The sequence below is a fragment of the Felis catus genome (assembly GCF_018350175.1).
Source record: "Felis catus isolate Fca126 chromosome D2 unlocalized genomic scaffold, F.catus_Fca126_mat1.0 chrD2_random_Un_scaffold_51, whole genome shotgun sequence".
Classification (NCBI taxonomy): domain Eukaryota; kingdom Metazoa; phylum Chordata; class Mammalia; order Carnivora; family Felidae; genus Felis; species Felis catus.
Window position 1 is genome coordinate 16063 of NW_025408510.1, and position 20326 is coordinate 36388.

The following is a 20326-nucleotide window of genomic DNA, read 5'->3' on the forward strand; positions in this document are numbered from 1 at the left end:
GTCCACTGTCACCACTGTTGTTGAACATAGTTTTGCAATTCCTAGAACCAGCAATCGGACAACAAAGTGAAATCAATGGCATCACAATGGCAAAGATGAAGTCAAACGTTCACTCTTCACAGACCACATGATACTCTACCTGGAAAACCTGACAGAATCCACCAAAAGTCTCCTGGAACTGCTACATCAATCAGGAAACTCACAGGGTACAAAAGCAATGTACAGAAACCCATCGCATTTTAATATACCAATAACAACGAAACAGAAAGACAACTAAAGAAACTGATCACGTTCCTAGTTGCACCAGGACCATAAAATACCTATCAGTAACCTTAAAAATACGAATGAACCAATCCAAAGATATAAAAGTTCTGTATGCTGAAAACTATACAAGGGTTATGAAGGATTGAAGAAGACAAAAAGAAATGGGAAAACATTCCATGTTCATGGATTCGAAGAATGAATATTGTTAAAATGTCAATACCACCCAAAGCAATCTACACCTTCAATGCAATCCCCATCAAAATCGTGCCACCATTCTTTCCAAAGCTAGAACAAATCATGTAACATGTGTATGGAAGCACAAAAGACCCCGAATATACAAAGTAATATTCAAGAAGAAAACCAAAGCAGGAGGCATCACAGTCCCAGAATGTAGCCTCTGCTACAACCTGTAATCATCAAGACAGTATGGAATGGGCACACAAACAGACACATAGGCCAATGGAACAGAATAGAGAACCCAGATTCAGACCCACAAATGTATGGCCCGGCCCACTAATCTTCCACCAAGCACGAAAGAGTATCCAATGGAAAAAAACCAGACTCTTTAACCACTGGTGCTGGGAGAACTGGACAGCAACATGCAGAAGAATGAAACTAGATCACTTTCTTACAGCATACACAAAAATAAACTCAAAATGGATAAAGGACCTGAATGTGAGACACGAAACCTTTAAAACCCGAGAGGAGAAAGCAGGAGAAAACCTCTCCGACCTCAGCTGTGGCAATTTCTTACATGACACGTCTCCAACGGCAAGGGAATTAAAAGCATAAATGAGCTGTAGGGACCTCATCAAGATAAAAACCTTCTGCACTGCAAAGGAAACAAGCAACAAAACAAAAAGACAACAGATGAAATGGGAAAAGATATTTGCAAATGACGTATCAGACACAGGGCTAGTATCCAAACACCTATAAAGAACTCACCAAACGCCACAGCTGAAAACAAATAATCGGGTGATGAAATGGGCACAAGACATGAATAGGTACTTCTCGAAAGAAGACATCCAGATGACCAAGAGACATATGACAAGATACTCAGCGTCACTCCTCATCAGAGAAATACAAATCAAAACCACACTGAGATTCCACTTCACATCGGTCGGAGTGGCGGAAATGAACAAATCAGGACACTATAGATGCTGAAGAGGATGGGGAGAAACAGGAACCCTCTTGCATTGTTGGTGGGAAGAAAAACTGGTGTAGCCACTCTGGAAACAGTGTGGAGGTTCCTCACCACATTAAAAATAGATCTACCCTATGATGCAGCAATAGCACTGCTAGAATTCAGGGGATTCAGGAGTGCCGATGCACAGGGGACTCGTACCCCAATGTTTATAGCAGCGTTTTCAACAATAGCCACATGACGGAAAGCGCCTAAATGCCCGTCAATGGACAAATGGATAAAGAAGATGAGGTTTCTATATACGATGGAATACTACTTGGCAATGAGAAAAGATGAAATCTGGCCATTTGTGGCAACGTGGAAGGAACTGCAGGGTGTTCTGCCAAGTGAAATAAGTCAGGCAGAGAAAGACAGATACCATATGTTTTCATTCATATGTGCATCCTGAGAAACTTCACAGGAGACCAGAGGGGAGGGGAAAGGGGGAAACGAGTTGCAGAGAGGGAAGGAGGCATACCCTAAGGGACTCTTAACTACTGAGAACAAACTGAGGGTTGATGGGGGGTGGGGGAGAGGGGAAAGTGGGTGATGGCCATTGAGGAGGGCACCTGTGGGGATGAGCACTGGGTGTTGAATGGAAACCAATTTGACAATAAATTATATTGAATACAAGAAAAAAGAAAAGATGCTCAAAGTCACTCCTCATCAGGGGACTACAAAGCAAAACCACACTGAGAGGCCACCTCACACGGATCAGAGTGTGCCTGTGGGTGGGCAGTCAGCACTGCTGCTTTGCTGGGACACAGTGTGTCCTCCAAAAGCGACAAGGGGTGGGGGGTCTCGCGCTTTGGGAAACATGGACCATCAGGAGCAGCGAGGCTGCAACGTAGCCCAGGGTGTCCCGAAGCTGGCCCAAACGTGGCCCATCAGCGTCATCGGGGCTCTTACAGGCTCCCGAGCCCCTGTCGGTGGCCGAGGAGGGGGGTGGGGGAGGGGCTTGGAAAGAGCACAGACTTGGGTTATGATTGCACGGAGGTCCGCCCATGCATATTTTTGGGGGTGGTTTTGGCTTCTTGGCTACTTTTCTAGAGCAGTTTTAGCAAACGTGAGAGGATCCTCCAGAGATTTCACACACATACCTGCCCTTACTGAGGCACAGCCTCTCCCCTGAGCAGGTATCCGAACCCCCCATCAGGGCGAGGCCTTTGTCACAGCCCCAAACCTGTGCTGATGTGTGTCCATCGCCCAAGGTCCGCAGCTGAGATCGGGTTGGCCTCTGACGTTGTACCCCAGTGCGTCCGGGCGGGTGCGTGTTGAGGAGTCTCTGCCGGTGCAGCGTCCCACCGGGTAGTGTTTCTTCCCTGACGCAGTAGGTTCCGTTGGTGCTGGCGCCACAGCGCATTTGCCAGGCGGAGAGGTGGGCGGGAGGCCGGCGGCTCTTGCCGGCGGTAGGAGCCCGCATGCGCTGTGGAGGGCGAGGGCGGTGCTCTTCTGAGCATCCGGCTTCTCCCTTGCTAGAAATCTTCCACCTACGAGGATGTCGCCCTGGGGCCCCTGTTTCTCCGAAGACCGTCCCGATCGAGGCAGGTGAGTTCTGGTGGACCCAGCGCCGCTCGGACTCCGGCAGAGGCCACAGTGCCAGCCGTGAGAGGCCGGGTGGCTCGGGGCGCCCTGGTTCTGCTCACTTGGGGGACAGCATTTGGCCACCCTCGGGCGGAAGGCCGGCCTGTCCGTGTGGACGCCCGCAGGCTCCCGTGAGTCGTGGTGGCCGCTCTGTGGCGGCGGGGTGTGTGTGTGGGGGCGCCTCCCGTGGCAGTGCTGGCTTAACGGCTCGGCAGGCGGTAAGGGCCCTTCTCACTGCAGGTAGTGGCTTCTGGGAGGTTCTCCGGGTGCCTGCCTCAGCCGCGGCGGCTGTCGTGTAAGGAGTGTGCCGCCCGCCCTCCCAGAGGCTGTCGGAGACCTTCCCGCCTTGTCCGACCCCTGACCCCGCACAGGCTGCACACGTTCTGTCCCCCGAGGCGGCTGCCACGAACAAAGGCCGCCTTAGGCCCTTGCGTCCTGTGGGCCAGGCCCTAGAGAGTCTGGTGAACTGGGGAAACCCTATGGAAATTGGGAAGTTGACGGGAAGTAGGCGAGAGTGCCCTTTGTTCCCTGGGACAGTGTTTCTCAGACTCGTTGGTGTCGGGACACTTGGACATCAGGGGATTATTGAGGGCCCCAGAGAGCCTTCGAGTGTGGGGGTTGTGTCTCTTGATCTCTACTGTGGTGAGGTTAAACCGAGAATTGAAGCGGGCGCCTGGGTGGCTCTCTGTGTTAAGGGTCCGACTCTGGCTCAGGTGGTGATCTCACAGTTGATAGTTTAGAGCCCCATGTGGGGCTCTGTGCTGCCAGCTGCCAGCCTGGACTTGCCTCAGATTCTCTGTGACCCTCTCCCTCTGCCCCTCCCCTTCACGTGCCCTGTGTCTCTCTCTCAAAAACAAACATTAAGGAAACCAAACCAAATCTGAGCATCTCAGATGTGATGAATTCACTTAAAGACAAGAAATTAGTACAGATTAACGTACTCATACCTTTCATGGAAAAAATACGTACATTTTCAGAACAACACTGTGTAGAAGCGTGGCATTGGCATTGGCATTGGCTTAGTGCAAGATCTTTATTCTTCCAGCTGCTTCTGCATTCAGTGTCTTGTGGCCAATTATGTTTAGGAAGGTGATGTGGACTCCCCCAGATGAACAGCTGGAGGCGAGGAGGGTGTGGCGGTAGCTCCTCGGGTATCTGGATGCTCTTTCCTGATTCCGCACTCAGATGGGTGGGGCTTCCTTGCTTCTCTTGGGGGTTAGCTGCCCGCACAGAGCGGCCTAGTTGTGTGGCACGCGGTGGACGTTTGGAACATCCTAGGCCACTACTTTCAGCTGATCTTCCATATCTTTCACTCAGCGAACACATTCTTGGAACCACCACCTGGATGAAGAAATGGAACCTTACCGTGCTTCCTACCTCCTACTGACTCCCACCGAACGTCCCCCAAAGGTAACCACGGTCTTGACTTTCACCAGCGATGGCTTTGGCTTGTTCTTCGCTTCATGTTGAGCCAGCCCTTGAGCGCTGGGTGTGCGCAATGCACCTGCTTTCCTTGCGTGGCTGTGCTGGTCCTCCCCTGCTGTCGAAGGCCCAGTGTGTGAGCACAGCACGGTTTATTCTTTCTCCTGTGGGTGCTCCGGTTTGTGCAGAGGCTGCCTGCAGATCCACATGCATCGTATTGGGTTGCCTTGGAGGAGCAGGGCGTGAGTGGTGGCACGTGTCTGTGCCCCATGAGCAACAGCGTGCGGGAGCTCAGGGCTGGCTGATGCCTGGTATTGCCTCTTCTCCTGTGTGTTAGCTGGTTGCTGGGGCTCAGGTGCTGGGAGGTACGGTGTATTCGTGGGACCCGCCCCTGTGTGTGTCTTGGCCACTTACGTGTTTCTTTTGTGAAATAATTGCCTTTTGGAAGCCACTTTGTGATTAGGTTGTGTGTTTTGGTTTTTGTTGATTTGAATGAGTTCTTTCTATGTGTGTGGAATACATCTGTGAATGGCAGAGGTTTTCACATTCTTGTGTATGTCTGCCTTACATTCTCTGTGTTGCCTTGTGGTAAGTTTCTTTTGTTTCTATCCAATAGTATAACCATTTGTATGTTTCTTGCCTTGGATTGGCTAGGGCCTCCCGTACTGTGTTGAATGGTAGTGGTGAGAGTAGGTGTCCTTGTCTCCTTCCAGATACGAGAGAGAAGGGTTTCATAATGTTTTGTATACTTAATATTTTTTAAAGTTTCTTTCTTTCTTTATTGATTTAGAGAGCATGCATGGGAAGGGGAGTGAGAGGGGGGAAAGCGAGTGGATCCCAAGCTGACTCCGCACTGTCAGCACAGAGTCTGATGCGAGGCTTGAACTCATGAACCGTGAGATCATGGCCTGAGCTGAAATCAAGAGTCAGACGCTTCACCGACTAGAAGCCACTCAGGTGCCCCAAAGAGTTCAGTATTTTACCACTACATATGGCACTTGCCGTGGCATTACTGGTAGATAGTTGGATCAAAACATGAAAATTCTCCTCTAGTTTTAGTTTGCTCTGATTTTTTAACAATCATCAAAGAAATAGTAATACTAAATTTTCTGAAATGTGTTTTGTGCAAATTTGGGGACAAGTGATTTGTCTCAATGTTGTGGTTTAACTTAAAACAACTTTTGCCCTTCTAGAATAAATCAAACCTGATGTCTATGCATTCTCTCTTTCCTGGATTCCTTTTGTAAATAGTGTGCTTTGGATCCTTGCATGTGTATTCAAGAGAGAGGTGGGTGTTCCCGTGCACCCTCTTGTGCTGTCCTTGCTGGGGTTTGGGTTACAGGTCGTGCTGGCCTCCTGAAACAACATAGGAAGAAGCACTCCGTGTGCTTTCCCGGAAGAGTTTTTGTGTGTGTTCTTTTCTTTTGGGAAGAAGTGCTAGGCCAACAGCCGGTGTAGGGTTTTCCTTGTGAGCAGGGTTTTCATTGCAGATTCCTTTCTTAAGTGGAAATAGGATTTTGCTGATTTCCCATATCTTCTTGTGTCTATTTAGATGACGCATTTTGTTTTCTAGGAATTTGCTCTGACCTCCCAAACTTTCCAAGGAATAAGTGTCAACTGGTTTCTAATATCCCTCCTATCTGCAGCATCTGGTGTGATACTTGCTTTAGAACTTCTTGATATTGGTACTTTGTGCTTTGTTTCTTTTTCATAGAACCAACTTGGGCTTTTTTGATTTCCGTCATTTACTGTTTGTTTCCTGCAGCACTGATTTCTGCCCTTTTGTTTTCCATCTACTTGGTGATTGTTTGCTGTCCCATCTTGTAGTTCTTGAACTAAATCCTTCATTTGATTTTTAGCCTTTGTTCCTTTCCAGTATGTGTATTGTATTTATTTGCTTATTAGTGTGTTGATTCATTTTAGAATGAGAGCATGAGCAGGGCAGAGGGTCAGACGGAGGGAGAGAGAGAGAGAGAGAGAGAGAGAGAGAGAGAGAGAGAATCTCGAGCAGGCTCCTCACTCAGTGTGGAGCCAGGCTGGGGATCGATCTTGTGGCTGTGGGATCATACCTTGGGCCAAAATCAAGAGTTGGTCACCAAGCAACTGAGCTATCCTATGATATATGTATTCTAAAGCTATGAGTCTCCCTTTAAGCACACCTTTACTGATCTCACAAGTTTTCATAAGCCAAATGTTTATTATCTTTTATGTGAAACTATTTCCTAACTTTCATTGTGGCATCTTTTTCTTAATTCATCACAATGTTTAGGAGCATAACACATCTTGATGTTTCGGGGGATTTTCTCATTCTCTTTGCGAGGATTTCTAGCTTAATTCCGTGAAGGTATGTGTCTCAGTGTTTTGGGGTGGTTGTAACAAAATACTATAGACTGGCTGCCTAATAAGAAACAGAAACTTCTTTCCTACAGTTGAGGAGACTGGGAAGTTCTCAAGATCAAGGCATCTGCAGATTCAGGGTCAGGTGAGAGTCAGCTTCCTGGTTTATCAACAGCCTGCTTCTCCCTGTCCTCCTGTGGTGGCAGGGGTGACGGTGCTCTCTCAGTCGCCCAGGACTGGTCATCGCCGGAAGTCTCCCTGTCTTCATCCCATCACTGTGGGCGTGATGAATTGTTGGGGGAATTGAACTGTGAATCGAATGCAATCCCTAAATATGCCCTGCAGTATTTCAGTCCTTTGAGATGAGCTGACTTTCCTAATGGCCTGGCATATATTCCTTTTCATGAACTGTTCCTCGGGCACGTGAAAATAATGTGTATTGGGGGAATGCAGTAGTCTCTATTTATAGGTTAGATGAAGTTTGTTAATGACAGAATTCAGATTTTAGTAACCACTTGAAACCAAGTAAGGAATAGGCGAGAATGAGTTTACTAATATAACTAACAGGCATATCCAAAATATCATTTCAGTGTATAGCCGGCGTGAGAAAAAATTATGAATGATTTTGCATTCTCTTTTATCACGTTGTCTTTAAAATGTGGTGTGCGTTTTATACTTTCCACACGTCGCACTTTGAGGAGCCGCGTTTCAAGTACTTGCAATAGAGCACGTGACCGCGTATTGGACAGCCCCGTCCCACTGCCTTGAGTTTTCTGTTGTCGTCAGTTCTGTCAGATACTGAGAGATGTATCGTCAAGTCTCCCATCATGCTTATGGATATGGCTCTTTTTCCTTTTCTATGTTTGTCAATTTTTCTGTATTTTGAGATTGCATGATTAGGTATATGCAAGTTTAGAAGTCTTGTTCTCTTGGTAGATGGAACTTCCATTGCGAAATGTTCCTCTTGGTCTCCTCTAGTAGAGCTTTTTGCTATAGAGGTTACTTTCTTGGAGGGTCCCAGTGGCCACATCAGTTTTCTGTTCGGTAGGGTTCGCCTAGGGATCTTTTCCTTCCACCTGTCTGTGATCTTACGTTTTAAGGTGTACCTTTGTGACCAGCGTATGCTTAGTTTCCTTCTAATGAATTTGAGAGTCAACCTTTTGCTTGCAGCATTTGTGCACATGTAATGACTGATAGGTTAGTTTACACGTACCGTATTATTAGTTTCTTCTTTGTCCCAGCTGTTCTGTGTTCTTTTGGTCTCTAGCCTTCCTTTAGAAGTAGGAGGGAGTTTTTAATTGTACACTGATCTGTTAGGTAATTGGAATATATCTATTTCTAGAGGCAGGTGCATTTTCAACTGACCCCTGCCCGATTCAGGACTTGTACTGCTTCCCTGACACTGCTCTCTCCTTTTATCTTTTCTTTGTTTTAAGATTTATTTGTTTTTTGAGAGAGACATAATACAATCGGGTGAGGGGCAGAGCAGAAAGGGAGACACAGAATCTGAAGCAGGCTCCAGGCTCTGAGTCATCAGCACAGAGTCTGACGCGGGTCTCCAACTCACAAACCGTGAGATCGTGACCTGAGCCAAAGTCGGACACTCAACTGACTGAGCTACCCAGGCGCCCCTGCTCTTTTCTTTGACACTTGAACCACACTGAACTCCTCTTCACCTTTTGTTGGCTAATATTTTTAAGTTTTAGATGGATTTTGGCGTTGTTGTCATTGTTTCGTGCACTTAACGCTTATTAAGGTTTGTTCTCATAGTTACCCTTTCTGTTGTGACCTTGTTCTGCAAGCCTTGTTTTTTCATATTTCTTTCAGAGACTACATTTCTTTTCTGCAACAAGCTGCTTTAATATTGATTTTAGTTGGTGACTGTAGTTGATGTGTAGCCATGGTTTGTGTGTGTGTGTGTGTGTTGTTGTTTTTGTTTGTTGTTTCTGTTTTTATTTTTGTTTTTGCTTCTGTTTTGCCTGAAAAAGATCTTTACCTTGCCTTCACAGTGAAGAATGTTTCTGTTAGGTAAAGACTTCCAGGTTGGTGGCTATTTTATTTATTTTCTTTTTTAATTTTTTTTTTCAACGTTTTATTTATTTTTGGGACAGACAGAGACAGAGCATGAACGGGGGAGGGGCAGAGAGAGAGGGAGACACAGAATCGGAAACAGGCTCCAGGCTCCGAGCCATCAGCCCAGAGCCTGATGCGGGGCTCGAACTCCCGGACCGCGAGATCGTGACCTGGCTGAAGTCGGACGCTTAACCGACTGCGCCACCCAGGCGCCCCGGATGGTGGCTATTTTAGTTCACCTTTCATACATGCCAGTCCATCATCTGGCTTCATTTGCTCTTCTTGAAGAGTCAGCTGGTAGTGTTGTTGTTGTTGTCCCATGGAAGGCGGTATCTTTGTCCTCTCATGACTGTTAACATCTTTTTGCCTCAGGTGTTCTTTGTGGAGTCACTCTCATGGTTCTTTTATCAGTTTTGATTCTTATCTTTGTCGTGATGTGGTACTACCCATTCTGTGTTTCCTCTACTTTGTGGGTTCCTATTGGACCTTTGTACCATATCTTCTGTGTCTTTTGGGCTTCTGTATTTTCTGGACGTTTTCTGTGTGTACAGTCTAGATATATTTTTACCTACCTATCTTTCAGTTCACTGAGTCTATTCACCTGTGTCTAGTCTGATGTGAAGCCCACAGACTGAGTTCTTAATGCCATTAACAAGATTTTTTAGTCTTTTAATTATGTTGGAGAGCTAGACAGAGTGGGAGCAAGGGAAGAACAGAGAGAGAGAGAGAGACATAGATGCCGAAGCAGGCTCTAGGCTCTGCACTGTCAGCACAGAGCCCAACGCGGGGCTCAAACTCCCGAATCACGAGATCATGACCTGAGCTGAAGTCAGATGCTTAACCAACTGAGCCATCAGGCACCTGGAGATCTTAATTTTAGCTCTGATAATTTGCAGTTTGAGAATCTGTTTTGAGTCTCTGAAAATTTCCCATTTGTCAAGAATGGTTTTTGGACAGTTGACTTTTGCTTCCAGTAACTCCTGTCTATGTGTCTCCTCTTGGTCTGTTTCTTTTCTTTATTCTTTGGGTCGATATGATGTAAATCTTTTTTTTTATGTTTATCTATTTATTTTGAGGGAGAAAGAAAGTGAGAGCAGGGGTGAGGGTAGAGGACGGGGGAGAGAGAGACACTGTTGAGGAGAGGCTCTTTTCTGTCAGTAGAGAGCCCAACACAGGGCTCAAACTCACAAACGTGAGCCGAAACCAAGTGTTGGTCACTTAAACGAGTAGACTGAGCTATCCAGGTGCCTCTCCTTCTTTGTTTGCTTGTTTGTTTCTTTCCTTTTCTTATTAAAAGAATTTTTTTGTTAATATTATTTACTTTTGAGAGAGAGAGAGAGGTAGAGACAAAACTTGAGCAGGGGAGGGGGAGACAAAGTGGGAGACACAGAATCCAAAGCAGGCTCCAGGCTCTTCACTGTCACCACAGAGCCCGACACGGGACTCAAACCATGCAGCGTCAGATCATGACATGAACCAAAGTGGGATGCTTCCCCGACTGAGCCACCCAGGCATTCCTTTCATTTCCTTGCCTTGCCTTGCCTTGCCTTTCCCTTCCTTTCCTTTCCTTTCCTTTCATTTCCTTGCCTTGCTTTGCCTTGCCTTGCCTTGCCTTGCCTTGCCTTGCCTTTCCTTTCGTTTCCTTTTCATTTTTTTTTCTTTTCTTTTCTTTTCTTTTCTTTTCTTTTCTTTTCTTTTCTTTTGTCTTCTTTTTTCTTTTCTTTTCTTTTCTGTCTTTTTTTTGTCTTGTCTTATCTTGTCTTTTCATTTCTTCTTTGTTTTTATTTTTGTGCTGGACTGTATGGAGAAGCATAGAGGCTCTTCGCGTGCTTGTATTCCTTCAGCATTTCATCCCACACACCCCGAGTGCGGCGGTTATTGGGCCCACTCAGGCGTGAGTGAGTTGAGACTGGGGCTCAGTCTTTGTAAGGTGCAGTGTGAGCTGGGCTCACGCTGTCCCCCACCCCCGTGTAGACCTCCAGGGTCCCCATTTGGAGGCCTGGAGTATTTCCGAAGACCCGTCCTTGATGCTAGGTCCCAAAGCCCAGTTATTTTCTCCACAGCACAATGAGATGATGGAAGGGTCAGCTTCTCAGGCAGTGCTTGCCGAGTGCCGGGCTCATTTTCTGTGCCTCCCTGTGCTGTCCAGAGCTCGGTTAGCTGCGACTTTCTGCTTGCCTTTCTGTTAGGTTTCCTTTGCAGCTCGTTGGTATCTTGCCTCCAATCCCTGAGGAAATTCAGAATCCTCACATGTCTTGAGGGAGAGAGAGGACTCTGAACATTAGAGTTGGCTCAGCGGGCTTCCCTTTTGTTGGGATCTCAGTCCTTCCAGTTGTGACTGCCTCGGGGTCTCCTTGATGCCTTCAAACATGCTTCAAATTGAACTCATCTTTCCTAGTTCATGATGTGTTGATTAACAGGCTACTCACATGTATAAGAGCAAGCCAGGGAAGACTGAGAAGTCATAGCAAACATTTTGGTCATCAGCATTTGTTACAGGAGAAAACGAAACCCAGTAGTCCTTGCCTAGTACCCGTCGTTCTTCTAAAATGACCATCCAGTTTGCCCACGCTCAGCCAGCGTCCATGGGGTGGTGATGGTGTCAGCCTCCCAGCTCTCTATCCCCGACTACCATGGCCGCCCTCCTCCCCTGTCAGGTGCCTGCCCAGGGAAGGCTTTGTGGTGACGGGCTGGCTATGGCAGGGCAACTAGATGAAGTGGATTGCTTAAGTGACAGTTATTCTGGGAGTGTTTGATCAGTGTTGTTTGTTTTCTAATTTTCATAATGTTTATTTACTATTTAGAGAGACAGAGAGAGTGGCCAGGGGAGGGGCAGACAGAGGGAGACCCAGAATCTGAAGCAGGCTGGGGGCGGGATGCACCTCAAGCGTACAGGGTAGCCCCCACAAAAAGGGCTTCTGTGTTGGTGCACCCGAATCATCTGCAGAGACACAACCACCCACCCTTGTTGAGCCCTTTTGTGACGCTGCACCATTGTGGTCGCCAGGCTCTGGCTGCTGTGCTCCTCGGAGACGGTGGTGGAGGCACATCTGAGAAGAGTGTACCTGGACGAGTGAAGGGGTTAGGAGGAAATGTCGCTTACTTGCGCACTGTGGTTCTGGAAAGGCCTTTTCCGGAGAGGTCGTTCGGGAGCTGAGGCTGACCGAGCACTCTCCCAGCAGTCTGACTCCGAGGCCAAAGGCCGGGGTCAAGGAGGAGCTTGGCTTTGTTGTGAGCGATGGAAGCGGAAGCGGAGCCAGGTGAGGCACCAGGCAGCTGGTGTTGGGACAGAACCTACCCCGTAAGGAGTTGGGTTTTCGGATAAGGGCCTGGGGTCGTTGTGTCCTCAGGGGGAAGGACCGGCATGATGTTGTTGAATTTTTTATGTTTATTTATTTTTTTTCAACATATGACATTTATTGTCAAATTGGTTTCCATACAACACCCAGTGCTCATCCCAAAGGGTGCCCTCCTCAATACCCATCACCCTTCCTCCCCTCCCTCCCACCCCCCATCAACCCCGTTCGTTCTCAGTTTTTAAGAGTCTCTTATGCTTTGGCTCTCTCCCACTCTAACCTCCTTTTTTTTTTTTTTTTTTTTCTTCCTGTCCCCCATGGGTTTCTGTTAAGTTTCTCAGGATCCACCTAAGAGTGAAACCATATGGTATCTGTCTTTCTCTGTATGGCTTATTTCACTTAGCATCACACTCTCCAGTTCCATCCATGTTGCTACAAAGGGCCATATTTCATTCTTTCTCATTGCCACGTAGTACTCCATTGTGTATATAAGCCACAATTTCTTTGTCCATTCATCAGTTGATGGACATTTAGGCTCTTTCCATCATTTGGCTATTGTTGAGAGTGCTGCTATAAACATTGGGGTACAAGTGCCCCTATGCATCAATACTCCTGTATCCCTTGGGTAAATTCCTAGCAGTGCTATTGCTGGGTCCTAGGGTAGGTGTATTTTTAATTTTCTGAGGAGCCTCCACACTGTTTTCCAGAGTGGCTGCACCAATTTGCATTCCCACCAACAGTGCAAGAGAGTTCCCGTTTCTCCACATCCTCTCCAGCATCTATAGTCTCTTGATTTGTTCATTTTGGCCACTCTGACTGGCCTGGGGTGATATCTGAGTGTGGTTTTGATTTGTATTTCCCTGATGAGGAGCGACGTTGAGCATCTTTACATGTGCCTGTTGGCCATCCGGATGTCTTCTTTAGAGAAGTGTCTATTCATGTTTTCTGCCCATTTGTTCACTGGGTTATTTGTGTTTTGGGTGTGGAGCTGGTGAGCGCTTTCTAGATTTTGGATACTAGGCCTTTGTCCGATATGTCATTTGCAAATATCTTTTCCCATTCCGTTGTTTGCCTTTTAGTTTTGTTGGTTGTTTCCTTTGCTGTGCAGAAGCTTTTTATCTTCATAAGGTCCCAGTAATTCATTTTTGCTTTTAATTCCCTTGCCTTTGGGGATGTGTCGAGTAAGAGATGGCTACGGCTGAGGTCAGAGAGGTCTTTTCCTGCTTTCTCCTCTAGGGTTTTGATGGTTTCCTGTCTCACATTCAGGTCCTTTCTCCATTTTGAGCTTATTTTTGTGAATGGTGTGAGAAAGTGGTCTAGTTTCAACCTTCTGCATGTTGCTGTCCAGTTCTCCCAGCACCATTTGTTAAAGAGACTGTCTTTTTTCCATTGGATGTTCTTCCCTGCTTTGTCAAAGATGAGTTGGCCATACGTTTGTGGGTCTAGTTCTGGGGTTTCTATTCTATTCCATTGGTCTATGTGTCTGTTTTTGTGCCAATACCATGCTGTCTTCATGATGACAGCTTTGGAGTAGAGGCTAAAGTCTGGGATTGTGATGCCTCCTGCTTTGGTCTTCTTCTTCAAAATTCCTTTGGCCATTCGGGGCCTTTTGTGGTTCCATATGAATTTTAGGATTGCTTGTTCTAGTTTCGAGAAGAATGCTGGTGCAATTTTGATTGGGATTGCATTGAATGTGTAGATAGCTTTGGGTAGTATTGACATTTTGACAGTATTTATTCTTTCAATCCATGAGCACGGAATGTCTTTCCATTTCTTCATATCTTCTTCAATTACCTTCATAAGCTTTCTACAGTTTTCAGCATACAGATCTTTTACATCTTTGGTTAGAGTTATTCCTCGGTATTTTATGCTTCTTGATGCAATTGGGAATGGGATCAGTTTCTTTATGTGTCTTTCTGTTGCTTCATTGTTAGTGTATATAAGAATGCAACTGATTTCTGTACATTGGTTTTGTATCCTGCAACTTTGCTGAATTCATGTATCAGTCCTAGCAGACTTTTGGGGGAGTCTATCAGATTTTCCATGTATAGTATCCTGTCGTCTGCAAAAAGGGAAAGCTTGCCTTCATCTTTGCCAATTTGGATGCCTTTGATTTCCTTTTGTTGTCTGCTTGCTGATGCTAGAACTTCCAACACTATGTTACACAACAGCGGTGAGAGTGGGCATCCCCGTCGCATTCCTGATCTCAGGGAAAAAGCTCTCAGGTTTTCCCCATTGAGGATGATGTTAGCTGTGGGCTTTTCATCAATGGCTTTTATGATCTTTAAGTATGTTCCCTCTATCCCGACTTTCTCAAGCGTTTTTATTAAGAAAGGGTGCTGAATTTTGTCAAAGGCCTTTTCTGCATCGATTGACAGGCTCATATGGTTCTTATCTTTTCTTTTCTTACTGTGATGTATCACGGTGATTGATTTGCGAATGTGGAACCAGCCCTGCATCCCAGGAATGAATCCCACTTGATCATGGTGGGTTATTCTTTTTATATGCTGTTGAATTCGACTTGCTAGTATCTTATTGAGAATTTTTGCATCTATATTCATCAGGGATATTGGCCTGTAAGTTCTCTTTTTTTACTGGGTCTCTGTCTGGCTTAGGAATCAAAGTAATACTGGCTTCATAGAATGAGTCTGGAAGTTTTCCTTCCCTTTCTATTTCTTGGAATAGCTTGAGAAGGATAGGTATTATCTCTGCTTTAAACGTCTGGTAGAACTCCCCTGGGAAGCCATCTGGTCCTGGACTCTTATTTGTTGGGAGATTTTTGATAACCGATTCAATTTCTTCGCTGGCGATGGGTCTGTTCAAGCTTTCTCTTTCCTCCTGATTGAGTTTTGGAAGAGTGTGCGTGTTTAGGAATTTGTCCATTTCTTCCAGGTTGTCCAATTTGTTGGCATATAATTTTTCATAGTATTCCCTGAGAATTGTTTGTATCTCTGAGGGATTGGTTGTAATAATTCCATTTTCATTCATGATTTTACCTATTTGGGTCATCTCCCTTTTCTTTTTGAGAAGCCTGGCTAGAGGTTTGTCAATTTTGTGTATCTCTTCAAAAAACCAACTCTTGGTTTCGTTGATCTGCTCTACAGTTTTTTTTAGATTCTATATTGTTTATTTCTGCTCTGATCTTTCTTATTTCTCCTCTTCTGCTGGGTTTAGGCTGCCTTTGCTGTTCTGCTTCTATTTCCTTCAGGTGTGCTGTTAGATTTTGTAGTTGGGATTTCTCTTGTTTCTGGAGATAGGCCTGGATTGCAATGTATTGTCCTCTCAGGACTGCCTTCGCTGCATCCCAAAGTGTTTGGATTGTTGTATTTTCATTTTCGTTTGTTTCCATGTATCTTTAAATTTCTTCTCTAATTGCCTGGTTGACCCACTCATTCTTTAGTAGGGTGTTCCTTAACCTCCATGCTTTGGGAGGTTTTCCAGACATTTTCCTGTGGTTCATTTCAAGCTCCATAGCCTTGTGGTCTGAAAGTATGCATGGTACAATTTCAATTCTTGTATACTCATGAAGGGCTGTTTTGTGACCCAGTATATGACCTATCTTGGAGAATGCTCCATGTGCACTCGAGAAGAAAGTATATTCTGTTGCTTTGGGATGCAGAGTTCTAAATATATGTGTCCAGTCCATCTGATCCAATTTATCCTTCAGGGCCCTTGTTTCTTTATTGACCGTGTGTCTAGATGATCTATCCATTTCTGTAAGTGGAGTGTTAAAGTCCCGTGCAATGACCACATTCTTATCAATAAGGTTGCTCATGTTTATGAGGAATTGTTTTCTATACTTGGGGGCTCCTGTATTCGGCGCATAGACATTTATAATTGTTAGCTCTTCCTGATGGATAGGCCCTGTAATTATTATCAAATGCCCTTCGTCATCTCTTGTTACAGCCTTTGATTGAAAGTCTAGTTTGTCTGATATAAGTATGGCTACTCCAGCTTTCTTTTGGCTTCCAGTAGCATGATAAATAGTTCTCCATCCCCTCACTCTCAATCTAAAGGTGTCCTCAGGGCTAAAATGAGTCTCTTGTAGACAGCAAATAGATGGGTCTTGTTTTTTTATCCATTCTGATACCCTGTGTCTTTTGGTTGGTGCATTTGGTCCATTTGCATTCAGTGTTATTATAGAAAGGTACGGGTTTAGAGTCCTTATGATGTCTGTATGTGTACAGTGTAGCCCCCACAAAAAGGGCTTCTGTGTTGGTGCACCCGAATCATCTGCAGAGACACAACCACCCACCCTTGTTGAGCCCTTTTGTGACGCTGCACCATTGTGGTCGCCAGGCTCTGGCTGCTGTGCTCCTCGGAGACGGTGGTGGAGGCACATCTGAGAAGAGTGTATCTGGACGAGTGAAGGGGTTAGGAGGAAATGTCGCTTACTTGCGCACTGTGGTTCCGGAAAGGCCTTTTCCGGAGAGGTCGCTCGGGAGCTGAGGCTGACCGAGCACTCTCCCAGCAGTCTGACTCCGAGGCCAAAGGCCGGGGTCAAGGAGGAGCTTGGCTTTGTTGTGAGCGATGGAAGCGGAAGCGGAGCCAGGTGAGGCACCAGGCAGCTGGTGTTGGGACAGAACCTACCCCGTAAGGAGTTGGGTTTTCAGATAAGGGCCTGGGGTCGTTGTGTCCTCAGGGGGAAGGACCGGCATGATGTTGTTGAATTTTTTAAAAGCTGGTGCTGGTTCTGTGTGGATAGTGGGTTGGGGGAGGAGACAAGAATGGATGCAGTGTAGACGTCATTGGGTAGAGTGGTTCCTTCTAATGTGTGGGTTGAGCGCTAAGATTCGTGCTTTAGGCAACAGGTACAAGCCCTTCACATCACCCATCACATAAAGCACAGGACAGTGTGCGTCTTTATATCCTTTACAGAACTACGTAATGTTTAAAAGCAGCGTGTGTAATTGTACGTGTGTGGGTACAAGGCGTACACTAAAGTATTCACCTGTTCTGGAGTGCGTGGCAGGCACTGTACTAGGTGCTGAACACTATGTGCCGCAGTTACCTCGCCCAGAGACGTATGTGGTTTTACGGAGAGCAATAGAAGGGCATGGGAGTGTGTGGTTCGGTGGAATAGGAGGAACGTGTGCACGGTGCGGCTGCAGGATGGCCGTTTTGTCCCATGGGTCGGCGTGGGTCAGCCTCGGGGAGGCGGTTTTCCTTGGGAGGTTCGGCTGCCCTGAGTTCTCCTTCATGCACCCCGCTCTGTCTCCCGGATGCCTTTCCAAGCACCTCGTAGTGAAGCTCCATCTGGGCGGACTGTGGGCTCTTTGAGTTCCACACGGGCCACCACCCTCCTCCCCCCACCTGTGCCTCCTCCTGGGAACAGAGCAGCTTGCTCCCTGGTCCGGTGGTCAGAAGCCAGGGAGATGGCTTTGCCTCTTTCCTGCTCTTCCCTCTCCCTGCTGGTCCGTGGGTCCTGTGGCGTGGAGCTTGCCTGTCTCAGAGGCCATCTGTGAGGTCTCTGGAGATCTGTACCCTGTCATCACTCGGGTGGACTCGGGGAGGGGCCGAGTCCTGCGGTCTTCCCTGCGCCGGCCCCACTCACCTCCCAGCAGCTTGGCTGTGGGGCGGGGGGAGCCTCCTGCTGTGCAGAGATGCTGGCTTCCTGCCCCATCCGTGTACAATACGCCTCGCTCTCTGAGAAGACGGCCTTTCTTTCTGAATCTTTGTCCTGCCTGCTGGCCCTTAGTGCTGGGTGTTGCTGAGCAACTTGGTCACTAACTCCTTTGGGGAAACACGTATGCCTTGTGTACAAGGACCGTCAAAACTTCTCCTTTTCTGCTCCTAGGTTGCTCAGTCAGTTAAGCGGCTGACTTTGGCCCCGTCATGAACTTTTTCTTGGCCAGGGAACCCCCGAGACGGGCTGTGAGCTGACAGCCCAGAGCCTGGAGTCTGCTTTCAATTCCTTGTCTGCCTCTTACTCTGCCCGTCCCCTGCTGCTCTCCGTCTCTAAGAAATAAAGAATGACGCTAAAAAATTAAAACAGAAAATCTATTTCTATTTTACTCTTTTCTGTTGTTCACAAAGGTCGTGCTTGCTCCGTTCTTCCCCAAGGATGAGTAGAGCTGACCGTAGAACAACTTGGTGTTCGGGGTTCCACCCTGCCCACAATTGAAAATCCATGTATAACGTTTGGTCCCCAGAACACTTAACTGTTCAAACTCTCCTGTTGTCCAGTAACCTGAGTAGAAACACAAACAGTGCATTAGCACCTGTATCTTGTATGTGTTATATACTATATTCTTCGAGTCAAGTAAGCTAGAGAAACAGTTTTACGTCACAGGGAAATAGGTGCACAGGTCTACGCTGCATGGATCCCTAAGTTTCTTCTCCGTTTGTTTCTAGAAGGAATTGTCTATCAGAACCCACATCAGTGCTGGCTCAGGTGACACACTACGCTGTTGTTACGTGTATCGTTAGCACTATGCATCAGAAATGGGAGGCATTGGAAAGATTCCTGTGTATTTACGGATGTCACAATTCATGCGTTACCAATGAAGGGTGAATGCTTCGTGATGGCCTGGTGTAATCAGTACGATTGCTTCGTCATGGCCTAGGAGAGACACGGGTGAATGCATGGTTACAAAGCTTTTCTAGCCTGCGGTTTTACAGCCATATTCCTAATACAGTCTGGACACATTGTTACATTACAAAAACGGCCTGTGATAGTAGGCTGAGAGGCATTTTCTCTGGGCGGGGACAGAGAGGCCTGCCAGAAGGAAATGTCATTTTTTGAAAGCCAGGTTATGGAACAACACGTTATTCGTTTTATGTCAGATCTTATCCCCTTATGCCCATGTGAGGATAGGCTGTCCAAGTGCACACAAGTCTCGCACACGATGTTCCTCCTGATGAATGCTTAGGAGTTGGTGACACACATGCGTCCCGGGTGGCCTGGCTGCATGCTCCCTCGATTTTCACGCACAGACGTGTGGGTGGCTGGCGAAGTGGTTCACTGAGCACCTTGGTGAGGATTTGCTGTCTGGAACGTGGCGGTGGGTCCTCACAAACGTGCTGATAGGCAGACCTGCACGGGGTGGGGGGGACCCGCTAGATGGGGCAGTCTTGGGCCTTGGGGCCTGGCGGTATGGGGGTGGAGGCGGGCACTGTCTGTGCAGCTTTCCAGAAGGGCCTTTCTGTTCCTGGCCAATGTTTCCGTAGACGGCTGGCTGGCTTTAGTCCCAGCGCCCTTGTCACGGAAGGGTCCATGTGGGAAAGGAGCCGAGACTCTGCCGGATCACTCCTGGTGGCAGCGTGCTTTCCAGCGATGCCACTTCCATGCCGCCTTCCTCGCCCTCCGTCTGCTTCGCCAGATCTCCTCTCTGTGGTGTCTTCTTCCGTGACCTCCTGTGGGCTTTTCTCTGTGCTCGTGACCTTCTGTAGGATACGCATTTTGAATCCCTGCATCCCCCGACTCTTTTTCTTTTTCTTTTTCTTTTTCTTTTTCTTTTTCTTTTTCTTTTTCTTTTTCTTTTTCTTTTTTTTCTTTTTGCCATAGGCACAGTCTCATTCATGAGTTTCCTGATTGGCTGTGTCATAGGTCCTGGAAATCACGCACGTCATATGGACAGTCATCTCTAGCAGGGATTTCTTGATTGTGTTCGGCTTGATGGTTTTCCCAGAGTTTTTTGTAACGTCCCTTGGCATCTTCCTGACTTTCATAATGTTCCCTCTGTGGCGGTTCTCTTTGGTAGCTTTGACTGTCCTTCTTGTAACGTGCCTGTGTCATGAGCCTCACAGGTCCTCGTGGCCCCTGGTCCGCAGGCTGACTTAGACCCGCTGCGCTCCGGAGCGAGTGAGCCGCCAAGACACGTTTGGTGGTGACCCGTGGGGTTCTGGGTGGCCAGGACATTGTCCAATGTCAGAAGAACTTTGGAGGACAGTCCCTTGCTTTCAGCGTACTTCCTGAGTTGAGGGACAGAGCCGGGATGGAACTGGTCCAGGGCAAGGGCTCTGGTTGTGCAGCAGACCACTGGCCACTGGGACTTGTTGCCTTCAGGACCCTGGGGCGAGCTTCCTACACAGGGCCAGCCGCCCTGCTCACACCCCCGCCCGTATCCGCTCAGTCGGTAGCTGCTTCACCCCTTCCTACCCAACATCTTGGCGCTCACTTGTCTTTCTCGTGAATAAATGTCGTTTGTGGCATTTTCCCCCCGAC

The 20326-nt window shown here is 47.2% G+C and overlaps 2 protein-coding genes and 1 long non-coding RNA gene across 16 annotated transcripts in view; all 3 read left to right on the forward strand.

Annotated features, from left to right (window-relative positions):
* The first annotated feature begins 2639 nt into the window (after nt 1–2639).
* The window catches only part of LOC123383605 (liprin-alpha-1-like), a 180937-nt gene continuing 163250 nt past the window's right edge, over nt 2640–20326 (forward strand). The window contains exons 1-2 of the mRNA XM_045051554.1: nt 2640–2714; nt 2927–2995. The gene's annotated coding sequence lies outside the window, so the exon portion shown is untranslated. The remainder of the gene's footprint in view (nt 2715–2926; nt 2996–20326) is intronic.
* Nucleotides 3256–8953, forward strand: LOC123383609. Its single transcript, XR_006593513.1, has 3 exons — nt 3256–3492; nt 4349–4441; nt 5244–8953. It is a non-coding gene; the product is annotated as an uncharacterized LOC123383609 (long non-coding RNA).
* The window catches only part of LOC109497146 (liprin-alpha-1-like), a 43420-nt gene continuing 39551 nt past the window's right edge, over nt 16458–20326 (forward strand). For 13 of the 14 annotated variants that reach the window (XR_006593497.1, XR_006593500.1, XR_006593501.1 and 10 more), the window contains exon 1: nt 16461–16711. Coding sequence is in view for 2 of the 14 variants with exons in the window: in XM_045051553.1 (XP_044907488.1) it covers nt 16544–16711 (168 nt within the window). In the remaining 12 variants the exon portion in view is untranslated. Of the gene's footprint in view, nt 16712–20326 lie in introns of all 14 variants that reach the window. The other variant, XM_045051552.1, reaches the window with a different exon arrangement.